Below are 19,352 nucleotides of genomic sequence, written 5' to 3'. Positions count from 1 at the left end.
AGGACAGAAAAGATTTTGAAGGCGCTCTTCCTAACTTCTAGCTCCATTGCCATCTCAGTCTTATTGCATGCAATTGTCTCTTAACGGGTTGGGTCTACATTAGTTTTTTACACAATGTTTGGTCTTCAGAAAGTTTAAAACAAGCTTGAAAACTAGCAGATAATAACATTTTGATTTATTGCTTGATAATTATATAATGCAACCAAAACAGTCATCATTAAATCACTGTTAGAAAAAGAAACTCAACAGAGGACTCATTAGGAAACTTGTGACATTCAGCATTGCACAGCTCAGGAAACTGTTACTTGAGCCTTTTGTCATTTTAATTCATTTGACATGTGACATTGTTGAAAATATTTGAAAATCTGATATATTTGCAATTAAGCAGAGGTACACATTTTACATATGTAAAATTCACAGAGAAAAAGAAACTCAACGTTAAAGTACGACTCAACAATATTAGAAAAAGTTGTAATCTTGACATATTAGACTTCATTGTAGATGTTCATCTGTGGCTTCTGGAAAATGAAAAGCAATCTATTTGTTTCCCTATATCAAATATCCAACATTTTCTGAGAGATTTCCATTACAAATTATAATGCTAATATTTTTATGGTAATGAGATCATTCAAGTCAAGTTGTAATAATATGTTATATATATTTCTTATTTTATATTTATTTTGTAATTTTTTTGTAATTTTATATCTTTGCACTTTACTGTTGTCATAAAACAATCAATTTTACACCATATAAGTTAGTAACAATAAGTTTGCTTCTGATGCAGATGCAGTTCTAATACTAGTAAGGAGGAAATAATTATAGTTTGAGACATTTAAGATCCTGTTATAAATACAGATATATGCAATTAATTATAGCATTATACTGATTGGGGTGTATGGGGTGTTCAGGGAGGGATAGCACCTCTGGTGAAGGGACTTGTTTGTCCATTCTGGGACAGCTCACTCACCTGTGGTCCCAACAGACTCTAACCTGTGGCTCCAAGTAGCTGTCTGCATATGACCATGGCCACAGCCCAATACACCACTTCGACGGGCTGGCTAATCTACATAAAGGTAGCCATTGTCTCATACCTCATGAGATAGGGACATGCCTGTCCTAGCATTCGAACCAGCTCCAGCGGACTGGGTGGATGAGATCTACAGTGACATTCAGTTGCCAGGAGTGTGGTTCTGCAATGTTCCGTGGAGAGCAAAGGGCATGTCAAGACACCGAAGACATCATGGCCATCTACTGCAGCCAAGCAAGACCCCGGTTTGTGACGCTTCTTTGTACCACTGAGGTCAAGAAAGTGGAACTGTCCCAGTCCACTTTAAAAGCTTTCCCACATAGGTCTCCTGTTTCTGTCGGACCTGACGGACAGCCACCATACTAATAGGATGGAATGTATGGCATTGAGATGAAATTCATATTTGCTGACATTTTAGCCCAAATGACAAAGTCCACACTTGGTCAGTTTTTACTACCCTTTGGCAGCACAACAGGAGAAGAATTAGCATTATCTTATTTCCAGCTTCACTTTCTGTCACAACTTTTCAGGCACTCTAGTGTTGCCAGAATGAAAGTAGCCAGCTAATACCCACGTGATCCTTATAATTGAAACATCCTGATCACTTGAGTCATGGCCACAATTGCTGGATGGTGCTCATAGCTCCACGTGTATCTTATACCTCTGTATCCTGTAGCACAAGATGACCAATGCCATGAAATATTCTAAAGTTTACAATTTTAGAGGTCTCCTAACCAGCTTCTATAATTCAGAATCAGATTTAATATCACTGGCATATGCCGTGAAATTTGTTAACTTTACAAGCAGCAATACAATGAAATGTACGATAAGTGAATTTAGAGAAAATAACTGAGTTACATTAAGTATATATATGTCTATTAAATCGTCATCATCGTCGTTAGGCCGCACTCCAGAATTTCCACTTGGCAGACAATTTCCTTCCACGCCACTCTGTCCCGACACTTGTCGTTAACGTTGTCGCTTTGATCCTTCATTGAGACTGACATATTTGGAAATCATGTACTTGGCAAGTTACAGCAGTGGTTTGCCTTTGCCTTCTGCCCGGTGAGCTTAAAGAGATCACCACCTTGTCTGTTAAATAGTTAAGTTAAAATAAATAGTGCAAAGTAACAGAAGTAAAAAAAGTAGTGAGGTAGTGGGGAAGAAGCTGAGCGTGTGCCTTTAAACTTCAGTACCTCCTTCCTGAAGGAAGAAATGAGGAGAGGGCATGTCCTGGGTGGTGGGAATCGTTAATGATGTACACTACCGTCCTAAGGCAGCTTGAAAACATCTTGAATACTACAGAGGCTGGTACTCATGATAGAGCTGACTAATTTTATAAGTTTCTACAACTTACTTCGATCTTGTGCCATAGCAGAAAGTGATGCAGCCAGTCAGAATGTTTTTCACAGTGCATTTGTAGAGGTTCTATGTTATAAGGAGCAAAGGAAGTGAACCCAAGTGCAGGACATAGGCACGGAGATTGTGTTTGGATGTTTACATGGACATAAACAGCAAACAGCAAGCAGGAGGGATCTTGACACGGAGCCTTGACTCAGAGAAACGGAGTCTCATAGGTAAACCTTGAAACTGGAATTAAACTTAGAACAAACAGTTCTAAGCGGTCAGGAAATGTAATGTACTCACAGGAAAAAAGACCAACGAACTGGCGATTAGTGGTTGTGACGCCGGAGAACTTACACTGCAGTTCTAGATGGAAGCCAGGTGTGCCGTCATCAAAGCGAATTAGAAACAATTGGGAAATTAACAATTGGAACCGTGGCACAATCAACGGAAATTGGGAGGAAGGTAGGGAATAAACGATCGGGACCATGAGAGTACCACCCTCCCCCCCCCCCAAATGGGAGCCTCCAGACGATCTACCAGGCTTGTTCGAATTGTCCCGATGGAAATCCCGGATGAGGGAAGGGTCCAAGATGAAGGAGCGGGGAATCCAGGAACATCCCTCCTAATCGACGAGGTACTGGAGGCCCCAAAGGGCTGACAGACACAGGTTTCAATTGGGAGATTTGTACGTGGGATGAATATGCATAGATTTGGGTGGTTTGAGTCGGACCGCCGAGGGGTTGATAATACTCTCAATCTCGAATGGTCCCAGGAAATGGGGGGGGGGGGTGAGTTTCTTGGGCTTGTTCTTATGGGGGATGTCTTTAGAAGAGAGCCAAACCTTCTGCCCAGGCTGATAATCAAGTGCAGGGATCCGATGGCGATCGGCAATCCTCCGGTTGTGGTCGGCTGAGCAGAGTAGGGCTGCGCAGGTGTCTTTCCAGATCTTGCAGCACCGGCAGAGATGGGCCTGAACAGAAGGCCCAATGTCATCTTTATGTGCGAGAAACAGAGGGGATTGGTTCAAAGGGAGACATTCTGGTGGCAGTGCTGACCGGGGAGTTATGGGCGTACTCAACACAAGCATGGTGAGTGCACCAGGCAGATAATTTGTTGGCGGTTATGCAGTGCTGCTTCCAATTCCTGGTTAGCTTGCTCTGTTTGCCCGTTGATCTGCAGATGGAAGTCGGACGACAGATTTACTGAGGCTCGAAGGACTTGACAAAAAGATCTCCAAACTTGAGAGACGAATTGGGAACCCTGGTCAGAAATAACGTTAGAGGGAATCCCGTGAAGGCGGAAGACATGTTGGACAAGAAGATCGGCTGTTTCACAAGCTGTAGGGAGCTTGGGAAGGCCTACGAAGTGCACAGCTTTGGAGAAGTGGTCCACCACGGTGAGCACGGCAGTGTTCCCATTGAGGGGGTAGTCCCATAATGAAATCCAGCACAATATGAGACCAAGAGCGGCTAGGAACAGGTAGGGGACGATGCAATCCAGCAGGTGGCTGGTGGGAGGCTTTTCCACGAGCACAAACAAAACAGGCAAAGACAAAGGAACGGGTGTCAGCATCCATGGAGGGCCACCAGAAATGTATCTTCAGGAGGGACAGAGTCCGATTGATCCAGGTATGGCAGGTGAAACGAGACGTGTGCCCCCACTGGAGAACCTGAGATTGAACGGAATCAGGCACAAAGAGGCGATTGGAGGGTCTGTTTTCTGGGTCAGGTTGAGTCCGTTGGGCCTCTTTAACTATGAGCTCGATCTTCCAGGTGAGGGCAGCCACTACACAGGATGGCGGAAGGATGGTCTCAGGGTAGGAAGGCCCTCTGTAATTGTCTCAGAGACATGTTTCATTGAGATGTTTATTTTATATGTTTTTGTCATAAATTCATGATTATTTTATCATCTTAAAATAATGTTTGATTAAAAATTTTGGGTTTTGTTATGTAAGGTTTTATTTAATGTAGAGTGTAATGGGTCACATGACCAAAGTTTAATAAGAGCATGACTGTGGCAGTATGGGTCAGAACCAACATGGATGCAGAGAAAGACACATGGCCCTAAAATAATCTTATTGTGCACATGGTCCAAGAGGCACACACAGTAATTGTATTTATTTGTTTTATATTGTGTATAATGCTGTTGATGTTCCTTTACATGGACAGTGTAATATACTTTTAGTGATTTTATTTGATTTCAGCACACTTCTGGTGTGCGGACGTGTTTGGGCCTGTTTATCGGCGGACACTAGCTCGAGGAACTTTAAAAGACTGAGAGACGTATGTTTCAAACCTTTTATGTCTTTTATTTTCTTGTAGTTTTCACGGTGTCTGCTGAAGAAAGAGAGGGAGATAAAAATAAATCTTCAAGGGCATCTGTATGCTACGTGGCCATTATTTCATTGGACCAGTGTAGTTACAGTGAAAACGTGCAGCCAACATGGCCGAGAGTTCAAAGTAAGGAGCACCACGTGTCCGGGAAGAAGAGAGGAGGAAGCACGATCGCTGGGGCAGCGCGTGGCCGGAGATGTCATTGGAGAAAAGGCTTGGCAATTCACGGGAGAAAACAGGTGTGTCGGCTCCTGACACCGTTGGGTTGAGAATACCGTGATTTCACCAAGAGAGGGCAATGTTTACCAGCATAGGCTACAGCTTTGCAAATATCCTCTCTACAGGCTTCAGAGTGCAGTGTCTGTTTCATTCCCTTGCTGTCTTCAGGCAGGAAAGTGTGGCTCTGCAGATGCTGTCAGGTTTGACTGTGCTACCTCTACAACTTTATGGACATTAGTAAAATTTGAGGAAAAAAATACTTGATAAAATACTGGTTTATTGATGAGAAAAGTAATTGATTTATCATTATAGCCTAATTGTTGTTCCTGCTTTACTAGTGGCATTGTTATGAATGTTCTAATGGTGTTTTAAACATAGAACAATACAGCACAGTACAGGCCATTTGGCCTGCAATGTTGTGTCGACCCTTAAACCCTGAGTCCCATATAACCCACCACCTTAAATTCCTCCATATAACTCTCTAGCAGTCCCTTAAATTTCACTAGTGTATCTGCCTCCACCACTGACTCAGGCAGTGCATTCCACACACCAACCACTCTCTGAGTAAAAAACCTTCCTCTAATATCCCCCTTGAACTTTCCTCCTCTTACCTTAAAGCCATGTCCTCTTGTACTGAGCAGTGGTGCCCTGGGGAAGAGGTGCTGGCTGTCCACTCTATCTATTTCTCTTATTATCTTGTACACCTCTATCATGTGTCCTCTCATCCTCCTCCTCTCCAAAGAGTAGAGCCCCAGCTCCCTTAATCTCTGATCATAATGCATACTCTCTAAACCAGGCAGCATCCTGGTAAATCTCCTCTGTATCCTTTCCAGTGCTTCCACATCCTTCCTATAGTGAGGCGACCAGAACTAAACACAGTACTCCAAGTGTGGCCTAACCAGAGTTGTATAGAGCTGCATCATTACCCCGCGACTCTTAAACTCTATCCCTTGACTTATGAAAGCTAATTTCTTAACTACCTTATCTACCTGTGAGGCAACTTTCAGAGATTTGCGAACATGTACCCCCAGATCCCTCTGCTCCTCCACACTCCCAAGTATCCTGCCATTTACTTTGTACTTTGCCTTGGAGTTTGTTCTTCTAAAGTGTACCCCCTCACACTTCTCCAGGCTGAACTCCATCTGCCATTTCTCAGCCCACTTCTGCAATCTATTAATGTCTCTCTGCAATCTTTGACAATCCTCTACACTATCCACAACACCACCAACCTTTGTGTCATCTGCAAACTTGGCAACCCACCATTCTACTCCCACATCCAGGTTGTTAATAAAAATCATGAAAAGTAGAGATCCCAGAACCGATCCTTGTAGAACACCACTAATCACAACCCTCCAATCCGAAAGTACTCCCTCCACCACGACCCTCTGCTTTCTGCAGGCAAGCCAATTTTGAATCCACTTGGCCAAACTTCCCTGGATCTCATGCCTTCTGACTTTCTGAATAAGCCTACCATGTGGTACCTTGTCAAATGCCTTACTAAAATCCATGTAGATCACATCCACTGCACTACCCTCATCTATTTGCCTGGTCACCCCCTCAAAGAACTCTATCAGGCTTGTTAGACACGATCTGCCCTTCACGAAGCCATGCTGACTGTCCCTGATCAGACCATGATTCTCTAAATGCCCATAGATCCTATCTCTAAGAATCTTTTCCAACAGCTTTCCCACCACAGACATAAGGCTCACTGGTCTATAATTACCCGGATTATCCCTACTACCTTTTTTGAACAACATTCGCCTCCCTCCAATCCTCCAGTACCATTCCCATGGACAACGAGGGCATAAAGATCCTAGCCAGAAGCTCAGCAATCTCCTCCCTCTCCTCCTGGAGCAGCCTGGGAAATATTCCGTCAGGCCCCAGGGACTTATCCGTCCTAATGTATTTTAACAATTCCAACACCTCTTCTCCCTTAATATCAACATGCTCCAGAACATCAACCACACTCATATTGTCCTCACCGTCATTAAGTTCCATCTCATTGGTGAATACTGAAGAGAAGTATTCATTGAGGACCTCGCTCACTTCCACAGCTTCCAGGCACATCTTCCCACCTTTATCTCTAATCGGTCCTATCTTCAGTCCTGTCAACCTTTTGTTCTTCACATTATTGAAGAATGCCTTGAGGTTTTCCTTTACCCTGCTCGCCAAGGCCTTCTCATGCCCCCTTCTTGCTCGCTTCAGCCTCTTCTTAAACTCCTTTCTTGCTACCCTATATTCCTCAGTAGACTCATCTGATCCTTGCTTCCTAAACCTTACATATGCTGCCTTCTTCCATCTGACTAGATTCTCCACTTCACTTGTCACCCATGGTTCCTTCACCCTACCATTCTTTATCTTCCTCACCGGGATAAATTTATCCCTAACATCCTGCAGGATATCCCTAAACATCAACCACTTGTACACCCGCAAGTTCTAGCCTTATAGCCTCATAATTTGCCCTTTCCCAATTAAAAGTTTTCCTGTCCTCTCTGATTCTATCCTACTCCATCATAATGTTAAAGGCCAGAGAGCGGTGGTCACTGTCCCCCAGATGCTCACCCACTGACAGTCTGTGACCTGACCCGGTTCGTTACCTAATACTAGATTTAGTATGGCATTTCCCCTAGTCGGCCTGTCAACATACTATGACAGGAATCAGTCCTGGACACACTTAAACTCTGCCCCATCTAAACCATTGGAACTAATCAGGTGCCAATCAGTATTCCAGAAGTTAAAGTCATCCATGATAACAACCCTGTTATTTTCGGTCCTTTCCAAAATCTGCCTCCCAATCTGCTCGTCGGTATCTCTGCTGCTACCAGGGGGCCTATAGAATACTCCCAATAGAGTAACTGCTCCCTTCCTGTTCCTGACTTCTACCTATACTGACTCAAAAGAGGATTCTGCTACATTACCCACCCTTTCTGTAACTGTAATAGTATTCCTGACCAGTAATATCACCCCTCCTCCCCTTCCCCCCCATCCCTTTTAAAGCACTGAAATCCAGGAATATTGAGAATCCGTTCCTGCCCTGGTGCCAGCCAAGTCTCTAATGGTCACTACATCACAATTCCAAGTATGTATCCAAGCTCTCAGTTCATAACCTTTGTTCCTGATGCTTCTTGCATTGAAGTACACACACCTTAGCCCTTCTACCTTACTACCTTTACACCCTTTATTCTGTTTCTCTTTCCTCAAAGCCTCTTTATATGCTAGATCTGGCTTTACTCCATGCACTATACTTGCAGCTCTCGCATGACCTTTATCCTCCTCCACATCACTATCTGCTCTAACACTCTGGTTCCCCTCCCTCTGCAAATCTAGTTTAAACACCTCCCCCCCCCACCCCCGGAGCAGCACTAGCAAAACTTCCCACAAGGGTGTTAGTCACCCTCCAGTTCAGGTGCAACCCATCCCATTGGTACAGGTCGTACCTTCCCTGGAACCAGGCCCAATTGTCCAGAAACATGAAGCCCTCCCTCCTGCACCAACTCCTTAGCCACATATTTAGCTGCATTATCTTCCTATTTCTGGCCTCACTAGCACGTGGCACTGGTAGCAATCCTGAGATTGCAACCCTGGAGGTCCTGTCCTTCAACTTTGCACCTAACTCCCTAAATTCTCCTTGCAGAACCTCCTCCTTCCTATCCACGTCATTGGTCCCTACATGGACCATGACATCCGGCTGCTCATCCTCCCTCTTGAGAATACTGAGAATTCGATCCAAGATATCACGGACCCTGGCACCAGGGAGGCCACAGACCGTCTGGGGTTCTCGATCTCTTCCACAGAACCTCTTATCTGTCCCCCTAACTATCGAATCCCCTATCACTACTGCTCACCGCTTTTCCCTCCTTCCCTTTTGAGCTGAGGGTCCAGTCTTGGTGCCAGAGACGCAACCACTGCAACTTGTCCCTGGTAGGTCATCCCCACCAACAGTATCCAAAACGGTATACTTATTGTTGATGGTAACGGCCACAGGGGTGCTCTGCTCATTCTGTCTATTCCCCTTCCCTCTCTTGACAGTCACCCAGCTACCTGCCTCCTGACTCTTAGGGGTGACTATCTCCCTGTAACTCCTGTTTATTTCTGTCTCTGCCTCACGAATGATCTGAAGCTTTTCATCTGAGAGTTCAAATGCATAATCAAAAGGAGTATTAGGAGGTTTATTGAGTAAACAGTTACCAAATATTAGTACTTGGATTGCACTGACAATTACATAGTAGCAAAAGGTTATATGCATATTTAGCAATAACTTGGTGATAGTTACGGTGTTTTTTCTAAAACATGTTCAATGCCACTTCAAGGAGAGTAGAATCCAGGAAATCTTCAAGGGAAAAAATGTTAACCCCAAAAATGCTGGAGCTTAAACAACAAGAGGCTTCTCAGAGGGAGAGTAAATTCATCAAGCTATATGAAAGCTGGAAAGAACAAGTTAGAGCTACACGAACCAAACTTAAGGATGAGTGCTCCGACCAAGATGTAGGTGACGTGATGGATGCTTTTGAAGGGCTGGAGACACGTGAAAGACGTGTATGAAAATATACGATCTCAATCGGCACCTTCTACTGAGATTAGAAGAAAGATGGATTCCTGCACAGCAGTAACAACTGATTTGATGGGGCTAATGAAAGTATGTATGAGTGAAGTGGGGCAAGAGAAGTTTGATGCTAAGGCAGAAAACACAGGATTTCGTATGGTGCTCGACAGAGAGTATGCCCAGTCGATATTTGTAACTACAATTTCCAAATCCACTGTTCGTAGCCACTACTCAAGCTGTTTATCAGAACAGCAAAGCATCACAGTGAAAAGAGCAGAGAGTGCTGCACAGTTTGCTGCAAAGCAGGTTGAAATGAAGTTGGAGGAGGCTATCACTGCACAGAGGCAAGACTGGAAAATCAGAGAGATCTTCAAGTAATAGCCGCAAAGCTTAAGGCTTACTCTGAAGCTGACTCAGGTGAGGCCTTGGAGGAAAGTAGAACAGCAAGCAGTGAGCTGGCTAATTGTCCTCCAATACCTTATAAAGAAATTAAAGGGGAACAAATAAGTAAGAACAATAACAATGAACAAACAAACAATACTAACAATGACATCGTTAGTACAAGCCCTACATGACACAATGGTTCTCACCAGACTTCCTGCACCCGAGCCCTCAGTCCTCTCAAGGGATCCACTTAGGTTCTTAGAGTGGGGCACAAGTTTCAAGGCATTGATAGAACAGCGATGCACAAATCCAACTGACAGGTTGGTCTACCTACAAAAATACATCAGTGGTGAGGCACGATTGGTATTGGAAGGAAGCTTCTACAGAAAGGATGATGAATTGTGAGGTAGGACTCCTGATAGGCTACGACTGTGCGAGAGCATTGGCACCACGACAAGTCATCACAGGAGGTGACGATGAGCCGGATGCCATCAAGACTGACCTGGGTTGGAGCATTGTCGGCAGCTCACCATGGGTCTCAATGTCAACAGAAGTGACAGGTCTGTGCCATCGTGTATCTGTCAAGGAACTTCCACCATTGTCACCAGCCACTGTCATTAGAGCCCTTGAATCAGACTTCAGAGGTACAAACCCTGGGGAAAAGAGCATATCACAAGATGACAGAGGGGCACCTGCAAATGCCCCTCCCTTTTAAAATACATCCTCAAATGCCAGAAAATAAGTGGCTGGCTCTGGTGCCACTGAAGCACCTGAAGGGGAAACTTGAGAAAAATCCCAAATTCAAGGATGACTATGTTAAATTTATGGAAGGTGTCTTCAAGGGTGCTGATGCAGAGAGAGCTGAAGATCAACCCAAAGCAGGAAATGTGTGGTGTACAGTTCTGGTCACCGAATTATAGGAAAGATATCAATAAATTAGAGAGAGTGCAGAGACGATTTACTAGGATGTTACCTGGGTTTCAGCACTTAAGTTACAGAGAAAGGTTGAACAAGTTAGGTCTCTATTCATTGGAGCGTAGAAGGTTGAGGGGGGATTTGATCGAGGTATTTAAAATTTTGAGAGGGATAGATAGAGTTGACGTGAATAGGCTGTTTCCATTGAGAGTAGGGGAGATTCAAACGAGAGGACATGATTTGAGAGTTAGGGGGCAAAAGTTTAAGGGAAACACGAGGGGGGTATTTCTTTACTCAGAGAGTAATAGCTGTGTGGAATGAGCTTCCTGTAGAAGTAGTAGAGGCCAGTTCAGTTGTGTCATTTAAGGTAAAATTGGATAGGTATATGGACAGGAAAGGAGTGGAGAGTTATGGGCTGAGTGCGGGTAGGTGGGACTAGGTGAGATTAAGAGTTTGGCACAGACTAGGAGGGCCAGAATGGCCTGTTTCCGTGCTGTGATTGTTATATGGTTATATTCCTCACCAAGGAGTCTGTCACCCTAGAAAGCCAGGAAAAATTAGGGTTGTGTTCGACTGCTCTTCTAAGTATGATGGCATGGCTTTGAATGATCACTTACTAGCTGGACCTGATCTCACAAATGGGCTGACAGGAGTGCTCTGCAGATTCCGCAAATACCCAATCACAGTCATCTGTGATGTAGAAAAAATGTTCCACAGGTTCCGTGTAAGCCAAGAGGACAGAGATTACTTACGGTTCCTGTGGTGGGAAAATGGTGCTACAAAAGAGACAAAAGAATATCGCATGAAGGTCCATCTTTTTGGAGCAGCGTCCTCTCCTGGCTGCACAAATTATGGAATGAATTATTTTGCAAGCCAAAATGAAAAAGAGTATCCAGCCACAGTCAACTTCATCAGAAAAAATTTCAATGTCGATGATGGTCTCATCAGTGTAGAATCTGTGGACACAGCCATCAAACTAGTGAGAGAAACGCAAAATGTGTGTGCAAAAGGGAGATTACATCTCCACAAGTTCATCTCCAACAACAGAGAAGTCTTGGAGTCAATTCCGGACAGTGAACAAGCTAGTGGAATTCAGAATCTGGATCTCAATTATGATGAACTCCCAGTGCAGACCGTGTTGGGAGTAAAGTGGAGTGTGATCAGTGACACCTTCTCTTTTAAGGTTGCCTTAGATGAGAGACCAGCAACACGGCAGGGAATTCACTTGACTGTAGCCTTTGTGTTTGACCCATTAGGCTTCCTAGCTCCCTTCCTCCTATCAGGAAAGAAAGTACTACAGGAAATGTGCCAAAAGGGCATTGGATGGGATGAACCACTGCCTGGAGAATTAAAGTCATGATGGGAGAGCTGGCTGAATGATCTAAAGTATCTGCAAAACTCCAGATTCCAAGATGCTTTGCTCCTGAAAACCTAGGGAAGGTCCAGAGAATTGAACTGCAACACTTTGCGGATGCGAGTAGCCATGGGTGCGGTCAGTGCTCATATATCCCAGTACTGAGTGAAGACAAAGCTTAGTCATAGGTGGGGCAAGGGTTGCACCCACAGAGTTGTAACCGTACCAAGACTAGAGTTAACAGTTGCAGTGGTCTCCTCAGCAGTCAGCAGTAGGCTAAAGGAGGAGCTGGAGCTCAAAATTGACCAAGAGTATGTTTGGACAGATTCCCAGGTAGTCTTGGGCTACATTAATAATGAAGCCAGAAGGTTTCACGTTTTTGTTGCAAATTGAGTCCAAAGAATCAGAGAAGCAACTGATCCAGCACAGTGGTACTATATCAACACTGATCAAAATCCAGCAGATTACGCTTCCAGAGGCCTCAAGGTGGCAGAGCTGATTGGTACAAATTGGCTTACTGGACCCACATTTCTGTGGGAAAGAGAGATTGTCACATCAAAGTTAACTCCAGAGCTTCTGGTGGGCGATCCTGAAGTCAAAATGACACAAGTACAACAAACAAAGGTGGTAAATGAGGACAATTTCTTGGAGAGACTTAAACGTTTCTCAAAATGGCATACGGCATTGAATATGGTTGCCCGGATCCAGCAACTAGCAAAAAGAGCCAAGACAGCAAAACCCATCAATGTCGAAGACAGAAGAAAGGCCAGTCTTGTGCTTATAAAATTGGGACAAAGGGATACTTTCAAAGAGGAAATGAGAATACTGAGTCATGGCAAACTGCCACACAGCCATCCGTTGTTCCAACTTGACCCAGTATTGCAAGATGGTGTTCTCAGGGTCGGAGGGCGATTAAAGAAGGCTTCCTTACCTCTTGACATGAAGCATCCAGTAATCCTACCAAGAGATGGTGTCATCCATTCATGAACGTTCTATTCATAAATTAGTTGTACTTGTAGAAAACAACTAAAATGTGTTCCAATGGAACCAATTTCTAAACACCTAGAGCTCACTCCTCCAATCTTTACACAAGATCCACTGTCAGTGCTGGAAGGAAGGAGCCGTACCACAGGATATATGCGACTCCAAAATTGTCAGTTTGTACAAGAACAAGGGTGATAGGAGCAACTGCAACAACTACAGGGCTACCTCCCTCCTGAGTATTGTCAGCAAAGTCTTTGCTCATGTAGCTCTGGCACGTCTACAAACACTGGTACAAGTCTATCCTGAGTCCCAATGTGGTTTTTGCTCAAGGAGATCAACTGTTGACATGATTTTCTCACTCCGTCAACTCCAGGAGAAGTGCAGGGATCAACAGAAACCCCTCTATGTTTTCATCGATTTCACCAAGGCATTCGACCTTGTCAGCAGGGATGGGCTCTTTCAGGTTCTCCTCAAGATCAGCAGTCCCCCATACTCCAAAGTATCATCAAGTCATTCCATGATGACGAGGGCTACTGTTCAGTACAATGGCAGCTCATCAGAACCCTTCGCTATTCGTAGTGGAGTCAAACAAGGATGCATGTTGGCCCCAACATTATTCGGCATCTTCTGCTCTATGCGATTGAAGCATGCATTTGGGACGTCGACAGAAGGCAGCTACATGCACACCAGGTCTGATGGGTGGCTGTTCAACCTTGCGCGCCTGAGAGCAAGAACAAAGGTGGGAAAGATCTTAATATGTGACATGTTATTTGCCGATGATGCTGCTATAAGCTCGCACATCAAACAACAACTACAAACTCGCATGGATCGTTTCTCTAAGGCATGCAAGGACTTCGGGCTTACCATCAGCCTAAAGAAAACAAATGTCCTTGCCCAGAACATAGTGGAGACAACGGTCATTACCATCAACAATTACAACCTAGAAGTGGTCCACGAATTCACATACTTGGGGTCGACCATTAGTGACACTCTCCCTCAATGCTGAAATCAATAAGCGTATTGGCAAAGCAACATCAATCCTTGCTCGACTCTCCTCTCGGGTCTGGCAGAATCCAAAACTGCCAAGACCAAGACTGCCTTGTACAATGCATGTGGTATCAGCACCCTCCTATATGGTAGAGAGACTTGGACCATCTATTTCAAACAGGAGAGGAAACTCAATAGTTTTCACCTGTGCAGCCTTCGCCGCATCCTCAGCATCATCTGGAGAGACAAAGTCCCAGACTCCGAGGTCCTCTCCCACACTGGACTTCCCACAATGTTCATGCTTTTAAAACAATGCAGACTACACTGGCTGGACCACATCTGTTGTACGAAGGATGGTAGACTACCAAAGGACATCCTCTACGGAGAACTAGCAACAGGCAAGAAGAACGTTGGTAGACCCCAGCTTCACTTCAAGGACCTCTGCAAGCACAACATGAAAGCCATAAAAATCAACACAGAGTGCTGGGAGGATACAGCAGATGACCACAACAAATGGCGAGGTGCTCTTCAGCAACACCTAGAGCAAAGCAAAAGAGTGATCCTGAGTCAGTTTGTGGAGCCGAGAGCTAAAGGAAGAGGACAGCGGACAACAATTCCATGATGCCCTACACATGCAACAACTGTGGCAGAGCCTACTGTTCCAGGATAGGCCTCAGTAGCCACAGTTAATGCTGCTCAACAAACCAGTGACTACCAAAGGCACAGTACCCACAGTCGACCACGACCAACAAAGTATCAGGCTTAATCTCAAAGTTTGTTACAAATACCAATTATTTGGTTCCAGAAATTACTAGATTTATTCAAATACTTGTATAAAAGTTATCATAAATCATTGTAATTTGGTGAGAGTGTAACTGTCTCAGAGACATGTTTCATTGAGATGTTTTTTATATGTTTTGTCATACATTCATGACTGTTTTATCATCTTAAAATAATGTTTGATTAAAAATTTTGTGCTTTTTATGTAAGGTTTTATTTAATGTAGAGTGTAATGGGTCACATGACCAGAGTTTACTAAGGGCATGACTGTGGCATTATGGGTCAGAACCAATATGGAAGCAGAGAAAGACATATGGCCCTAAAATAACCTTATTCTGCGCATGGTCCAAGAAGCGCACACAGTAATTGTTTTTATTTGTTTTATATTGTGTATAATGTTGTTGATGTGCCTTTACATGGACAGCATAATACATTTTCAGTGATTTTATTTGACTTCAGCACACTTCTGTTGGCAGACACTAGCTTGAGAGACTTTAAAAGACTGAGAAATGTACATTTCAAACCTTTTATGTCTTTTATTTTCTTGTAGTTTTCATGGTGTTTGCTGAAGAAAGAGAGAGATAAAAATAAATCTTCAAGGACGTCTGTATGATGCGTGGTCATTTATTTCATTGGACCAGTGTAGTTACAGCTTCCTCGAAAATATATTGACGGGAGAGAGCATCGGGCTTCCTGTTCTTGGACCCCGGATGATAGGTGAGTGTAAACCTGAACCGACCAAAATATAATGCCCAACGGGCTTGGTGGGAATTTAGGTGTTTGGTGGTTTGGATGTATGTGAGGTTCTTGTGATCAGTCCAGACGATAAAGAGATGTTCCGCTCCCTCCAGCCAGTGCCTCCACTCCTCCAAAGCAAGTTTGACCGCCAGTAACTCCCTGTTCCCTACGTTGTAATTTTGATCGGTGGGGGACAGCCGGCAAGAAAAGAAGGCACAGGGATGAAGTTTTTGGTCAGGGTCTGAAAGCTGGGAGAGGACCGCTCCCACACCAGAGTCAGAGGCGATGACCTCCACAATGAATTGACAGGAGGGGTCTGGTTGAACCAGGATGGGAGCAGAGGTGAAATGCCTCTTCAGCTCTGAGAAGGCAGAGTCTGCTTCAGGGTCCCAGTGAAAGGGGGTCTTAGGAAAGGTGAGTCAAGTAAGGGGTCACCGCCTGGATCTTTTCAGGATCAGCCCTCACTTGCTCGCTCTAGATGATGAATCCTAAGAAACTGACTGAAAGAACATGAAACTCACATTTCTCAGCTTTTACGATTAGTTTGTTCTCCCAAAGCCTCTGTAGAACCTTATGAACATGGTGGGTGTGTCCCTGAAGATTGCTGGAGAAGATTAAGATGCATCCAAATAAACAAACACAAAACAGTTAATAAAATCTCTAAGGACATTGTCTATCAGGGCTTGGAAAACAGTGAGGCTGGATGGAATGACCAGGTATTCGAAGTGACCAAGAAGGGTGTTGAACACTGTTTTCCACTCATCTCCCTCCCTTATCCTGACTAGATGATAGGCACTTCGTAGGTCCAACTTGGAGAAGATGGTGGCTCTGTGAAGTGGTTGGAAAGCAGAGTTGAGAAGAGGCAGTGGATATTTGTTCTTTACGGTTATGCTATTTAGGCCTTGGTAGTCAATGCAGGGGTTCAGTGAACCGTCTTTCTTTCCCCACAAAGAAGAAATCTGCACCAACAGGGAAGAATGAGGGTCTGATAATACCCACCGCGAGAGATTTACTTAAGTATGCCTCCATTGCCTCCCTTTCCGGCCAGGACAAGTTATACAGCCGACTGGGGGGTAGAGGGGCTCTGGGGAGAAGGTCAATAGCACAATCATAAGGTCAGTGTGGAGGCAGAGAAAGGGCCCGTTGTTTACTAAACTCTTGTTCCAGGTCGTGATATTCTGCTGGAACCTTGGATAAGTCAGGGGCAGACAAGGTCATGGTGACTTTCACAGGGAAAAGGGCCAATTAAGGACAAGTGGAGTGACAAAATGGACTCCAGCTGGCTATCTTCCCAGTGGATCAGTCAATGTGAGGATTATGGCGGACCAACCAGGGGTACCCAAGAACTATAGGAGCTTGAGGTGAGGAAATTAACTCAAATTGTACCTACTCCTGATGGTTCCCGGAGAGAATTAGAGACAGGGGTGGTGTGCAGTGTGTGACCCGGGCCAGAAGTCTGCCGTCTAGTGCCCGGGCTTCCAGAGGGGTACTCAACGGCTCCCGAGGAATTCCGGCCCGGGAAGCTTGGTTTTCCTCCAGAAGGTTTCCCTCAGCACCAGATTCCACTAGAGCTGACAGAGGCAGGGATTGTTGGTTGTAACATAAGGTAGTTGGGGTCTGCATCCGGGTTCGGGGGGGCGGAAGGGAATGTTGTCTGGCTTACCAGGGTCCCCCTTTCTACTGGTGCAACTCCTTTTGGCCGAAGGGTACAGGTAGCATGGAAGTGGCCAGACTAGCCGCAATAGAGATATTCCCCCGCTCCGAATCTCCGAAGTCACTCTGTGGGAGAAAGACGGTTCCATCCCAGCTGAATTGGTTCCTTTCCCGGGGTGGTGGAAATGGCCGGGCTGGGAACTGTTCTAGGAGCTGGAGGAGAAGGGAGGCTTGTGCTGGTGGGAGATGGTACAGAGTGCTGTGGAGTAGCCAAAAGGGGTGGACAACCAGTTTTCTCCCTATAGCGTTCTTGAAAATGGTTGTCCAGCCTGGTGGCTACGGAGATTAAGGAATCCAGGATGTTGGTGTCATCTCTTGCCGCCAACTCATCTTTCACCCTGTCACCGAGACCATCTTGAAATACCTCTTGGAGTGCCTCATCATTACACCCCGAGTCGGCCGCTAACGTCCAGAAATCCACGGAATACTCGGTGATACTGCGTGAGCCTTGATGGAAAGTGAGTAGACACTTAGCTGCATCTTTACCATGGACAGGGTGGTCAAAGATCTTCCTCATCTCTACGATAAAGGTGTGGAAAGAAGAGCAGATCTCTGGTTGATTATCCCAGACAGCTGTAGCCCAGGCTAAGGCATTTCCCACAACAACCCATGATATAAGCTATCGTTGACTTGTCCGTGGAGTACGTGGATGACTGCTGATCAAACACCAAGGAGCAGTGTAGAAGGAAGGCCTGGCACTTCCCTAAATCCCCAGTGTAGTGTTCTGGTTCAGGTATGCGCAGCTCTCTTGGCGGGGGTGTTGCTGACACGTAGGAGGTTGCCACTACAGACTTTCTGGACTGGTTTGACAGAGTTCTCGGAGTGGAAAGGGTAAACTGAGTGGATATATGGTCCACCTGGTCACTAATCTTCGTTACATTAGCTGACAGGGAACAGAGGTTCTCCATGACATCCTGGAGAAGTCGATCATGCAGACCCAGTAGGGAGCCCTGGCTGGCGAGGGCTTGTTGTAGGGTATTCATGTCCACTGAGTTCATTGTGGCCAGTTTGTTCTGTTATAAGGAGCGAAGGAAGCAAACCCAAGTGCGGGGCACAACACGGAGATTGAGTTTGGATGTTTACACGGGCGTAAACGCCGATCAGCAAGCAGGAGGGATCTTGACACGGAGCCCTGGTGTGGAACCTTGACACAGAGCCTTGACTCAGAGAAACGGAGTCTCATAGGTAAACCTTGAAACTAGAGCTAAACAGTCGGGAAACGTAGTTTACTCATAGAAGTAAAGACCAACGAACTGGCGACTAGTGGTTGTGATGCCAGAGTTGGACAGATGGAAACCAGAGGTGCTGTCATCAAAGCGAATTAGAAGCAACTGGGAAATTAACGGTCGGAGCTGTGGCATAATCAATGGAAATTGGGAGCACGATAGGGAATAAATGATCGGGACCGTGACATTCTAATGCAATCATTCAGTCGCATTGGAACTTCATCACTGACTGTGCACATCATAGATGCAGTTATGGTTCTTAGCCATAGGAGGCTAAAACAAGAATATTTGATGCTTTTCATTATTTTCAATGAGAGCTGCCATTAGGGTGGTCTGTAATGTTGATGCTCAACAATTACTAATTCAACATAAGATAAAATAATGTTTATCTATGAATTATAATATGCAGTAATGTATTTACTGTATTGTAGAGGTTTTTGGAATTTGGATTTTCAGATATATATATATATATATATATATATATAGATAGATATAGATATCTATATATATGTTTTCTTAACATACACTAAGTGTATGTTCGTGGTTGTCTCCTGTTGTAACCCATCTACTTCAAGGTTCATCGTGTTGTGCATTCAGAGATGCTCTTCTGCACACCACTGTTGTGACTCATGGTTATTTGAGTTACTGTCACCTTCCTGTCAGCTTTTATACACACACCAAAGAGAAGTTTGCTATTAGGTATAAATGTACACCTGCTCGTTAATGCAAATATCTAATCAGCCAATCATGTGGCTGCAACTCAATGCAGAAAAACACGCAGACATGGTCAAGAGGTTCAGAT

The 19,352-nt window shown here is 44.7% G+C and overlaps 1 protein-coding gene across 1 annotated transcript in view; it reads right to left on the bottom strand.

Moving 5' to 3' along the window:
- Nucleotides 1-206: 206 nt before the first annotated feature.
- LOC140728746 (mucin-3A-like) overlaps nt 207-19,352 on the bottom strand; it is a 77,343-nt gene continuing 58,197 nt past the window's right edge. Inside the window, exon 9 of the mRNA XM_073047693.1 lies at nt 207-518. Within this exon, the coding sequence (XP_072903794.1) occupies nt 486-518 (33 nt within the window). The 3' untranslated portion in view covers nt 207-485. The remainder of the gene's footprint in view (nt 519-19,352) is intronic.

The sequence above is a fragment of the Hemitrygon akajei genome, chromosome 6 (assembly GCF_048418815.1).
Source record: "Hemitrygon akajei chromosome 6, sHemAka1.3, whole genome shotgun sequence".
In the NCBI taxonomy this organism is placed as follows: Eukaryota; Metazoa; Chordata; class Chondrichthyes; order Myliobatiformes; family Dasyatidae; genus Hemitrygon; species Hemitrygon akajei.
Note: the sequence above shows the minus strand (reverse complement) of the source record. Positions and strands in the feature narration are given on the sequence as shown.